Source organism: Petromyzon marinus, chromosome 52 (assembly GCF_048934315.1).
Source record: "Petromyzon marinus isolate PM22_M1 ecotype Great Lakes invasive population chromosome 52, UKy_Petmar_22M1.pri1.0, whole genome shotgun sequence".
Lineage (NCBI taxonomy): Eukaryota > Metazoa > Chordata > Hyperoartia > Petromyzontiformes > Petromyzontidae > Petromyzon > Petromyzon marinus.
The window spans coordinates 10,601,470-10,614,645 of NC_133718.1; the positions used below are offsets into that span (position 1 = coordinate 10,601,470).

General features: G+C 46.9%; 1 protein-coding gene across 1 annotated transcript; it reads right to left on the minus strand.

Annotated features, from left to right (window-relative positions):
- Window positions 1-508: 508 nt before the first annotated feature.
- LOC142931342 (survival motor neuron protein-like) lies at window positions 509-3,330 on the minus strand. Its single transcript, XM_076075235.1, has 2 exons — window positions 3,101-3,330; window positions 509-1,631 (listed from the first exon to the last, which is right to left on the minus strand). Exons 1-2 carry the CDS (start codon window positions 3,116-3,118, stop codon window positions 1,356-1,358), a joined length of 294 nt encoding a protein of 97 aa, XP_075931350.1. The 5' UTR covers window positions 3,119-3,330; the 3' UTR covers window positions 509-1,355.
- Between the last annotated feature and the right edge of the window lie 9,846 nt (window positions 3,331-13,176).

Here is a 13,176-nt window from a genome sequence, read left to right on the forward strand (position 1 = left end):
AGTGGCGTTAATTCTCATGTCGATTCGCATACTTCCACACAGCGTCCGGGTTACCTTAGCCACCCTACATATATAACGATCGTGCTCGCTGCCAAACATCCAATCATTGATGGGTTTTTCTTTTGTATTCTATGAATAATGTACACATGTACCTGCCTGTGTGTCATGTTTTAATTCAGCATTTGTTTAGGATGCCTGTTCAAATAAACCATTAGATATACACAGCGACACATTGACGCTGTCACGTGTTTCCTCAAGGTCCAGTTTAAGTTTTTCATTCCAGGTTCGCTAGTGGTTCGTTCTAAAGAGGAAATATCTGTATTTACATAACATTACATATGGGCCTTGAAACGACGCACTGCATTGTTGGCACAGCATGTACTTCCACAATGACAGAGATCCCCCGCATAGCCTTTAACAGACTGTTGGGGCAAATGCTGTTTGAGAGCATCTATTAATGCCGGCACGGCACGCGATGGAGATGGTTGGCCAGCACAATGCTTGGCTGCCCTTGTTTCCTCAAATGTGGATATTTACACACAGCACCAGGTGACTATTTAAGGCTGAGACAACCTAGGGGAGGCACAGGAAAAGATTAGATATGAGCCACTGTTATTGGTCGAACTCAAGTCGCCGGGTTCGGGGCATAGTGCACTCAACCACACCACCACTGCGCTTCCATTGGCACACGTAAAAGACAAAGATCTTCTTGAATTCTAAACCATGTGGCAGACGAGTCTGAAATCTGACTTAAAAATCGATCGAAATAGCCTTCATGAAACGGGTTTTCTTTACGTTTTTACTTCTCTTCAAATGCAATGCATTTGGTTCAACGCCGTTCCACAGCTTTAATTCCCCACGCAGAAAAAAATCTTCGTCTTGCCGATCAACCTACTCGTATTGTTACGCTGCAACAGAAGGGCACCTCCTCACCTCCACCCTCGGTAACACGGCTGAAAAAAACATCGGGCTGGGTCCACGTCCTGGCGAGAGCCACGTAGCTGCCAACGTTTAGGGGTTAGGCTGCTTTTCTTCACAAATGTATCAAAAACTTCCTTTCCACCGCAATGAATGATTTATGCTATAATTTACAGCACTTCATGAAACCCTCTTGAAAGATGAAGGTCTCACCATGCCGTATTGGGTCATGGAGGGGGGGAGTTGTTTGACCATACATCGCCATTTTGGTTTGTGCAAGATGGTCAATGTGGTCCCAGGACTGGTCTTGAAAAGTTACAAGTTTAAGCCTTGGGGAGGGGGGGGTCGGGTTTTTGCACCACTGGCTCAGAGTAAATGAACATTTGCCCCATTGCATGTTTTGAGCAGGAAAGGCAGCTCAACTCTCAACGAATCGATTAATCCGAATCCATCACAGCCCCGCCGCCCCGGCTCACCTTGCCGGCCCGGGACGCCGCGTCGGCGTCGCAGCTCGCGGCCGCGTCGCTCTCCCCGCCGGCGCGGGCGGCAGACTCCGCCGCTGGCGGCAGAAGATCGGCGAGCTTCAGCTCATCCTCGTTGCCGTAGCCCGTGAAGACCATGACGCACGTGCCGGCGCTGGCGTCCACCGACTTGATCGTGGCGTCGTAGACCACGCCGTCCTCGGACCAGGCAGCCTGGCACAGGTCGCCCGCCTCCAATGGCACGCGAGAGGTTGGCACAGAGACGGGCAACGATTCACCCCGTCTAGCCGACGCGTGCCACTGGAGCAAGCGCTGTTGGCACACCTACGAAGGACGGCATGGCGCAAGAAGGCGGCAATGCGGCCAGCACCACGCCTGGCTGCCTCGAGTCTCCACAAAGTAAACCGCTGTAGTCTGCGCTCCACCAACGGAAGAAAAGCAAAACTACATTAACTCTCTCCTGAAGAGCTCCCGTGGCTGGAAGACCTCGACATCGGCATTTAGCTGAGGAAAATTGCCATCCGCAGGACTGTGTATGCTTACGTACGATTTGTGTTCCTTGTTCTCAGTGCCGTCGCAGCGGGGAACACACAAAGGGACCGTTTGGCTAACCATCAAACTTTTGGCTCGCACTTTCAGATGCGCTTCTGCGGCCATCTGGAACGCTCTTCCTTTCCGATATTAGGAAGCCACTGGAGCTACGCACTTTTACATCTAGACTGAAAACTAATTTCTTTAGAAGTGCTTTTTGTGTTCAGATTCTTGTACTTCCCCCGCACCTCTGACTAGCGCGGTTGGCTATGTACGGTGCGAAACGTCGTGAGAATTTTAGTGTTTTATTTTTATTATTTTATTATTTCCCTTCTACGTGACTTTACCGAAAGAACCAAGAATATGGTGCGAAAGTAGTTCAACATACATACATGAGAATCTTTATTTAGACTGGAAGAATTCGATGAGCTATGAAGCTCATTTTCACAGATGGTCCAGAATGGGGAGGTCAGAAAGGTACAACAGCAAACAATACAAATGAAATGATAGGAGTGAAAAATAAAGAAAATGGTTAGCAAGTCACTAAATATAAACAAAGGAATTTATTAATTACAGGAATCCGATTTATCAAGCTTGGGCAAGGCAGCAAAAAACAACAAAACAGTCCCAGGCCACACCGAGATAACACCACACAGTAGTAGTATCTCAATAAAATGGCACATTAACACTGAGCTCGCATCTGGCTACAGCTCTAAATGGCTCACACGGTGGAGCCTAAACAGACTGAGAGTGGATTTCGACAGAAGCAACTCTCTCACGAAATCATGGGGGGTTTCTACGCAAAAGAAGAATTTGCTTATGATAATATGGCTTTCCCCTTTCTGGCAATAAAATAGAAAGGGGAAAACCCTATTATCATAATTTAATACTGGCAAAGGAGGTCTCATGAAATAATTTGCTTGTCGGGAGAAGCAAACCTCATGGACCTTCTCCCTGAGATTTCCCTGCAGCACAACAATGCCAAACACCAGAAGCGGTGGCCTGTGAAGAATATTGGGGAAAGGCCAATATAGGTTGGACAGCAGACACGACAAATCGGACAACTATTAACATCACGCAGGTAATGGTCAAAGTTATAAATTACATTTGCAAATAAACGTGACAGCCACATCCAGAGCACCAGTAATCTTCTGCTTCAGGATATTTACCTTGTCGGAGGGCGACATGCTGCTCCTCTTGTGCCGTCTCCGTGTCTTCGCCCGCTTGTTCACGGACTTTGTCTCCCCGTAGGTCTTGGGGCTCTCGCAAGTGCGGTGCCATTTTTGAGCGCTGTCTGAAAGAACACGGTCGGTTAGTTGAGGTTGGTTGGGTTTCGTGTGGCCACGGCCATATACACTGACGAAGTCACGGGCCGTAGGTAACCCACCCCTGCTCTAAGACGTGTAGGACCGGGTGTCTAGACCTGCTTCTGTACATACACGTACTACTTTGGAACGGCTCGTACAGTGTTGCCAACTCAGCAATTTTGTTGCTCGATTTAGAGGCATTTTGGGGGGTTTACCAAGCGACCAAATTTGAGTGACTTTCTGGGATAATTTTGAGGATTTAGAAGCAATTCCCGCTGCGTATGAATGTACGCCATTACATGACATTTAAAATGGCTCATCGACTCAAAAAAGCGCGCTCTTAGAAATCCTACGTCACTTTGCTATGGCACAGTGTCGAGTGCCATTTATTATAACTAGTCTAGGCATAATGCAGCCTTATTGAGTTAGCAACAATGCTGTCAAACCACTGTGTGCCCATTTTCCCCATTCATATTTGTGGCTGACATGTTTCCAACCTGCGCACGTATCACTGTGCACGTTCTCCGCCGCCTGGTGAGGAAGTTCGTTTAGACAAAAACAGTCAAATCAACTTGAGCAAGGCGCTTACCATCGAATGATAACACAGTACTCGAAGGTGTGCGCATGTTGAATTTCTTTCGCATCGTACGTAGCCAATCATGCTAATCGGAGGTGTGGGGGAAGGAGAACAAAAATGTAGCCGTAAAGAAATTAGTTTTGTAACCACTGGTGGTGCACGTGACACACGAAGTGTGTTATATTGTCGGGCTTTCCCGGGTATCCCTTGCAACAGGTGTTGTGTCTCAAGATGTAAATATAACCATGTACACGCACACAAAGATACGAAGTGCACAAGTACACACAGACAAGCGATACAAAGACCCCCCCCCCCCTTATAGCCTTAACAGACTGTTGGGGCAAGTGCTGTTAGCGAGCACCTACGAAGGCCGGCATAGCACACGAGGGGGTGGGTGGCCAGCACCACGCCCGGCCGCCTGTCTCCACAGTGGCGATGTTTACACACCGCGCCTGGTCCTCATTTGTGGCTGAGTCAACCTAGGGGAGGCCCAGGACCGGTTGAGCTCACATCCAAAGTCGGAGACACTCACCTTGAAGGACGTGACGGCTTTGTCATACGCCTTGATGAGCGCTGCGTCGTGCCAAATGTCAGAATCGTCACTCTACACAGGACACACAACCACCACCACCATCACCACCACGACCCTTTTGAGTCTACATCGACCGCACGCGGCACGCTCAGCACGTGCTACGCTCAACACGCGGCACGTGCGACGCTCAGCACGCGGCACGCTCAGCACGTGCCACACGCTCAGCACGTGCCACACGCTCAGCACGCGGCACACGCCGCACGTGGCACGCTCAGCACGCGGCACGCTCAGCACGCGGCGAGACCCACGGCGTTCCCCGACACCCGGAGCGCTGTGCGAGAGAAGTGACGTCCGTCCACTGCAGTACCAGGGCGCGGCGCATTGCGGCGCTTGTTTTGACCATACTTCACCACGCTGGTACCAGAGCGGGTCTGTGAATGCGGGCGAGTGAAGGCTCGAGTTCCGTACAGTGCTGACACACACGCAATTTGCAGGTTAATTGAATGCAAGTACACCGTCGAAACTGATAGCAAGAGGAAATTATATACCGAGCCAGTGGTAGAAATTCCTCATTTCGAGGGCGGCGAGCGGCGACTCGCATATGACCACCGCTGTTGATTCGCCACAAAGTAGTGCACTGTTGACTTCATTCACACCGCACTGTAGTGTCACTGTACAATGCACGTAAGCCCAACCGTGCACGCGCAGACAGCGCTGTACACGCGTACCGTGCGAACATAACGTCAACAACATAACGTCAATAACACAACAACATAACGTCAACAACATAACGTCAATAACACAACATAACGTCAATAACATAACGTCAACAACATAACGTCAAATTTCGATTTAAAGCTTTCGTGACTGCAAGGATTCATCTTCTTTGGTTCTTTCAGTAAAGTCACATAGAATGAGAATAAAATAATAAATTGATAAAATAAAATAACACAATAATATTCTCACGACGTTTCGGCCACAACACAAGCGACCTTCATCAGGTGAAGGGACGAGACTGTCTGGTAGGACAGCGCTGGAGTGAAAAAGGCACGCTCAGATCACGACCTTTAAGCTGTGTCAGAAGAAACAAAGCGCCTTGACAAAGGAATTAGCATATAATTTAGCATTGAAATGGCCGAGTGATTAGCTTGTGACTGGTCACAGAAATGGCTATGTTAAAGTTAAAGCATACACATCCGCAGAGGCACCCCTTGACAAAGGAATTAGCATAGAATTTAGCATTGAAATAGCTAAGTTAAAGCATACACATCCGCAGAGGCACCCCTTGACAAAGGAATTAGCATAGAATTTAGCATTGAAATAGCTGAGTGATTAGCTTGTAACTGGTCACAGAAATAGCTATGTTAAAGTCAGAGCATACACATTCACCGAGGCACCTAGTATAAATCAAACAGGAGAATTTAGCATTGAAATAACTAGGCAAATTTAGCATTGAAATAACTGAGTGATTAGCTAGTGACTGGTCACAGAAATGGCTATGTTGAAGTCAAGGCCTACACATCTGAGCTATTCACAGTAACTGGGTATACAATACAATGTATAATGAATACTATATAGTGAACCGATAAAAAACTAAAATATAAATTACCTTAATGTTATCAATAAACTCTTTATTCTCCAATCAGCTAAGCTACCAACAATAAGTCGTTATATATCACAATGCTATATGGCGAAAAAATGGGTGGATTCTTACCCTCAACTTTAGCAACACGGATAGCTACGGGCCCCGTTCAGACGGACGAGTTCATCCAAGGTCGGAACAGAGGAGGGGGAAAGAGACAGCTGCGAGGCGCTATTATACTCCATGTTGTAAACCATACCATTAACCGTGGTGTGAGAGGTATTAAGAGTCAATGCTGGCGAAAGAGCTGCGGTCTGAAGGTCATCGTAAAATACAATTAATTAAGAACAGAAATGGTTTAAAACATCTTTCCAATGGTTACTAAGCCAGAATCCATCTTCTCGGTTGAAATTGTCTCTGTGCTTGTATATGTGAATGGCCTCATGAACGAATCTCTCATGGTAGCCGGTTGGTTTGCAAATAACCTCCGTCTTGGAGAAGTCAATGTCATGTGAGCCCACTGATTTATAACAGTGATCTGCCACGGCAGAGGAGTTCGTCCTACCGTGTTTCAAGTCTGCTTTATGCTGACGGATGCGGTCCGAGATATGTCGTTTGGTTTCTCCAATGTAGCTACTACCACAGAGGCACTTTAGTTTGTAAACGCCGGGGTAGTGTATGTCTGGAACAGCATCTTTTACAGATGGAACTAGATCATGGATTTTATGTATTGTGTTGAATCGGACCTGGATTTTGTGTTTATTCAGGATTTTGGAGATTTTTTTAGTGACCCCTGCAATGTAGGGTAAGGTGATGGTTTTGAGTGGCTCCACAAGAGAATCCTTGCAGTCACGAAAGCTTTAAATCGAAATTTAACCGCCTCTACGGGGAGGGATTTCACACATCCTTAAGATCATTCAACAGACTCCGGGATAAGAAGGCTCAACTAATCGAGTCTCTCACCTTTCTGAAGAGATGCCGCGACTCTAAGGTAATACCAACCGCATTTACACTAACCTCTGCTGTTGCAACTTCTCTCAATGCAAAACGAATTCTAGCTAGAACTAGCTTCGCACCGAACTCGATCAGTTAGACAAGACACTCTACAAATCACACTTAACATTGACAGCAACAATGTCTACATCGGATTGGGAACATGTAGACAATATGACTACCTCTTCAGCTGCCACTATGTCGACCAAATGTAGGGACAATTTGATTTCCAAATTCAATCACCTCTCCTGCAAAAAATTGGACCCACACACCGAAAAGATAGACGTCAACAAAGTCGTAATTAATCGCAGTAACAGTTCCATTTCTGATGGTCTGAAATCCGTTTTAGCTAAAGGTCTAAACTTTGCTGTCACACCGAGACACTTACCGGTTAATTATATCATTGCCCATGTCGACGTTGCACTCAAGGGCTTGAGTCCCATCGCTGCAGACGTAGCAACATCTGAAATCGCTGCACCCCTCAAAAACGCGAAGTTGCCACCCAGCAACATCAGCAAAGACGAACGTTTTGAATTATCTCAATTAAAAAAGAGGGATGATATTGTCGTCCTCTCAGCCGACAAGGGCAATGCCACTGTCATCATGGACAAAACAGAATATAACAACAAAATTCAAGAACTACTCAACGATGGCAGCTATACGAAAATAAAAAGAGATCCCACCAACAGCCTGGTAACCAAAACGAACAAAATCATCTCTGATTCAACAGCATTAATTGATGAGACCAAACAGTTCTCGTTGAAACCCTCTGCTGCCAGACCACCAAGATTATATGGCCTTCCAAAGATACACAAAGAAGATACACCCCTTCGTCCCATCGTCTCTACTATCAACTCCCCCACCTATAAACTGGCACGTTTTCTTGCTGATATACTGCGACCTTTCACTGGAAAAACCACCTCTGCGGTACTAAATTCTACTCACCTGGTATCGACAATCAAAGGCATTTCCCTGTCCCTAGACGACCTGCTTGTCAGTTTTGATGTGGTGTCCTTGTTCACCAAAGTCCCGGTACCTGACACCATCGCTATCATTGAAGACCTGGTTCATCAAGGACTGCACACTGATGTACCCCCCCCTGGTGAGACATTGCTTAACCAACACATACTTCACCTGGAATGGAACTTTCTACAAACAAACTGAGGGCACCCCAATGGGCTCCCCCTTATCTCCGGTTGTAGCCAACGTATTCATGGAAAAATTTGAAACTGACGCCATCCAGACTGCCACTCTACGCCCGACCTTATGGAAGAGGTACGTGGATGACACCTTTGTCATCTGGCCACATGGCCAGCCTGCTCTAGACCAATTCCGCGACCACATCAATTCCATACACCCAGCCATCAGATTTACCATGGAGGTCGAAAAAGATGGCAAACTACCCTTTTTGGATTTCTTAATTAAAAGGAGACATGATGGTTCAATGAGCCACTCTGTCTACAGGAAAGCCACCCATACAGGTGCTTACTTGAAACCGGATTCCCACCACCATCCATCCCAGAAGAACTCCCTCATCAAGACTCTATACCATAGAGTCCAATGCATTTCCGACCAGGAACACATTACCAGTGAACTCAAGCACGAACACCAGGCTCTCAGGGCTAATGGTTACTCCGACTACACAATCCGCAAAGCCATCACTCCAGTCATGAAGGATTCTCTTGTGGAGCCACTCAAAACCATCACCTTACCCTACATTGCAGGGGTCACTAAAAAGATCTCCAAAATCCTGAATAAACACAAGATCCAGGTCTGATTCTACACAATACATAAAATCCATGATCTAGTTCCATCTGTAAAAGATGCTGTTCCAGACATACAGTTACCCGGGCGTTTACAAACTAAAGTGCCTCTGTGGTAGTAGCTACATTGGAGAAACCAAACGACATATCTCGGACCGCATCCGTGAACATAAAGCAGACTTGAAACACGTTAGGACGAACTCCTCTGCCGTGGCAGATCACTGTTATAATTCAGTGGGCTCACATGACATTGACTTCTCCAAGACGGAGGTTCTTTGCAAACCAACCGGCTACCATGAGAGATTCGTTCATGAGGCCATTCACATATACAAGCACAGAGACAATTTCAACCGAGAAGATGGATTCTGGCTTAGGAACCATTGGAAAGATGTTTTAAACCATTTCCGTTCTTAATTAATTGTATTTTACGATGACCTTCAGACCGCAGCTCTTTCGCCAGCATTGACTCTTAATACCTCTCACACCACGGTTAATGGTATGGTTTACAAAATGGAGTATAATAGCGCCTCGCAGCTGTCTCTTTCCCCCTCCTCTGTTCCGACCTTGGATGAACTCGTCCGTCTGAACGGGGCCCGTAGCTATCCGTGTTGCTAAAGTTGAGGGTAAGAATCCACCCATTTTTTCGCCATATAGCATTGTGATATATAACGACTTATTGTTGGTACCTTAGCTGATTGGAGAATATAGAGTTTATTGATAACATTAAGGTAATTTAAACTTTAGTTTTTATCGTTTCACTATATAGTATTCATTATACATTGTATACCCAGTTACTGTGAATAGCTCAGATGTGTAGGCCTTGACTTCAACATAGCCATTTCTGTGACCAGTCACTAGCTAATCACTCAGTTATTTCAATGCTTAATTCGCCTAGTTATTTCAATGCTAAATTCTCCTGTTTGATTTATACTAGGTGCCTCGGTGAATGTGTATGCTCTGACTTTAACATAGCTATTTCTGTGACCAGTTACAAGCTAATCACTCAGCTATTTCAATGCTAAATTCTATGCTAATTCCTTTGTCAAGGGGTGCCTCTGCGGATGTGTATGCTTTAACTTAGCTATTTCAATGCTAAATTATATGCTAATTCCTTTGTCAAGGGGTGCCTCTGCGGATGTGTATGCTTTAACTTTAACATAGCCATTTCTGTGACCAGTCACAAGCTAATCACTCGGCCATTTCAATGCTAAATTCTATGCTAATTCCTTTGTCAAGGCGCTTTGTTTCTTCTGACACAGCTTAAAGGTCGTGATCTGAGCGTGCCTTTTTTCACTCCAGCGCTGTCCTACCAGACAGTCTCGTCCCTTCACCTGATGAAGGCCGCTTGTGTTGTGGCCGAAACGTCGTGAGAATATTATTGTGTTATTTTATTTTATCAATTTATTATTTTATTCTCATTCTACGTGACTTTACCGAAAGAACCAAAGAAGAACATAACGTCAATAACACAACAACATAACGTCAATAACATAACGTCAATAACATAACGTCAACAACATAACGTCAATAACACAACAACATAACGTCAATAACACAACGTCAATAGCATAACGTCAACAACATAACGTCAATAACATAACGTCAATAACACAACAACATAACGTCAATAACATAACGTCAATAACATAACGTCAATAACGTGTTCATTCTGCTTCGCGGTGCACAGCATACAGAAGAAGTGCATCCGACAGCCACGACTCTACTGACGCTACCCCCCCACTCTCACCAACCCGCACTGAGCAGGCGAGGTGAAGTATGGTCAAGTTAATAAACCCCACGGGGTGTGCAGAGGCCCTCGTCCAGCAGTGGACACGTGGAGCACAAAGAGGAGGGGGTATGGGAGAGGAGGAGGAGCGGGCGCGACTTGTCCATCACCTGCCCCTTCTGGTAGACGACGTCTCCCCGCGACACGGCCATGGACGATGGTGCGAGCGAGCGAGCGAGCCCGCAAAGAGGCCCCCCAGGAGCTTTGAAACCTCGCAGGAGAAGCGCGCGACTGAAGGTGGTGGTTGTTGTTGTTGGCGGTGGTGGTGGTGAAGCCAAGCCGGCCGGTTCCCTTACGTAACGAACACAGCAGCAGCAAGGAGACACGCTGCTTTAGCTGGGTGTTGTTTATCGGAGCTTATCGAAGGCCGCCTCTCTCGCTGCCTCCGAGTGAAGGGAGCGCGCGCCCCATGTGCGCCCTGAACGCCGCCACCGCAAACCTGCGACTCGCCGCCGGCGGCCATCTTACGCAAGGGAAGCGTCGCCCGCCGCTGTGAATGGCAAAGCCGGCGATGGGCGTCATCAACACGTCACCACTTCACCTCCCCACTCCCCACCCCCACGAAGAAACGGGACACGGGGATTGGGCCAAAGCGGGAAACTCTTCCCTGTGTAAGATGGCCGACAGGAAGCGTACACCGCGGCAGCGCTACGGACCGCGCCCCCTCCTCCCCGTCTCCCCCCCCCCGCCATTATCCTCCCCGCTACCGCTATAGGCGCTGCGCGAGACGCCGCGTGATAAAAATGTTTCATAATTAATTAGGGCGCAACCTCGGTCTGTGACGTAACAAACATAATTGTTGGGGGCGGTGTCAGCTGACGTCACTGGCAGGTATCGAATTTCTTAGCGTCACATCCTGCGCGTCACATCCGGCGATGACGTCACAATCGTCACAGGCTAAATACACGTGACGCTCGCACGTGACGCTCACAACTCCAACTGGCTCCTCGCTGGCAACACGCGTGGTCAAGATGGTGCTGCTGTATGGGGTCAAGGCGTTTGTCATGTTGACCTTGATTCACATTACCGGATTGGTTGGTTATAAAGGAGACAGTGCCAACTACCCGACCCCGACTCCATTGGTCACAAAGCCCAACATAGACCCCTTGCCATGCGTTGTGTCACAGCAGCTCATGGCCGTTGCGATAGTGATGATGGCTGTGATCGAGATATTCCTGTGGCGACGTTGGAGCTGTAACCTATCCAACACCGAGCGTTACAGCGCCATGCTGTGTGAGGAAAACATGAAGCTGTGTCAAAGAAGAAGCACGGTGGAAGACGACAACGCATTCCTCAGGTTCAGGGAGGCGGAGACGCGTAAAGACAATGAGGCGTTGCGTCTAGAGATACTGCTTCGGGAGAACGCAATGGTGCTGAATCCACAGATGCTGCGTGAAAAGAACTGGCTCGTAAAGAAGGAGAATCAACGGCTGCGTCACGAGAACGAGAAGCTGATTCGTGCCGCAGCCGCCCACGCCGCCACGGCCAACATCACCGCCAATGCCGCGGACGCTCCCACCGCCGCGAACGCCGACGCCGATGACGCCACCACCGCCGCTATCACGACTAACGAGGAGACCTCCTTTGCTGCCACGGCCAACACCACATCGTCCACCAATGCCGCAGACGCTCCCACCGCCTCGAACGCCGACGCTGATGACGCTACCGCCTCCATCGCCGCCACTGACACCCCCACCGCCAACGTCACCAACAAGACCAAGAAGCTTAAATTTCGATGTCTCAGAAACTTCTTTCGTAAACGCTTCAATTTGACACGTTTAAGAGCCCGAATAAAAACATCACCCACATAGAGGCAAAAGACAAAGGACCCCCGTATAGCCTTAACAGACTGTTTGGATAATGTCTGTTAGCAAGGACGTATGACGTACACGACCACTCCTCACACACACATGGACGCACACACACGCACGTGCCTGACTTACTAATGGGTTCTGTTCCTGATGACCCTTCGTAAGCCGCATGGTTTGTCAGTCGGGAAGCAATAATGTACTGTATTTAAATGCACATATCCGTTGGTGTCATAAAATGTGTTATGGTTAAACAAAAAAAGGGAAGCACTGTTAAGCTTATAAATAAGAATTATTGTATATTTGCATGTAACACTCTAAAAAATGTACTGTATGGTAAATACAACTTAAAATAAAGTAACATAAAAAGAAATTCGTTTTGTTTTCGTTACCTTGAGTCCTGATGCTGGCTTGGTTGTGTAGGAGAAATTAATTGTTAATTAAAATAATTTTGATTTAAAGCTTTGGTGACTGCAGTAATTCATATTCTTAGCTCTTTCGGTAAAGTCACGTTGAAGGGAAACAATAATAAAATATATGTAAAATAAAATTCTCACGACGTTTCGACTGCAACACAAACGACAAGAAACATTTGAAAAAATGTTTTTTGCCGTTGGTTTTCACACCTGATGATGACTACTTGTGTTGCAGTCGAAACGTCGTGAGAATTTTATTGTTTTATATATATTTTATTGTTTTATTGTTTCCCTTCAACGTGACTTTACCAAAAGAACCAAGAATATGAATCACTGCAGTCACGAAAGCTTTAAATAAAAATAAAGGTTTTGTTTTGGGTCGCGTAAATATCAATGCGTCGTGAAACCCGCACAAGTTATGCATATTCCCAGTTGTTTTCTCCAGTCCGTGCATCCTCCCTCACGCACTTAGCCAGCTCGT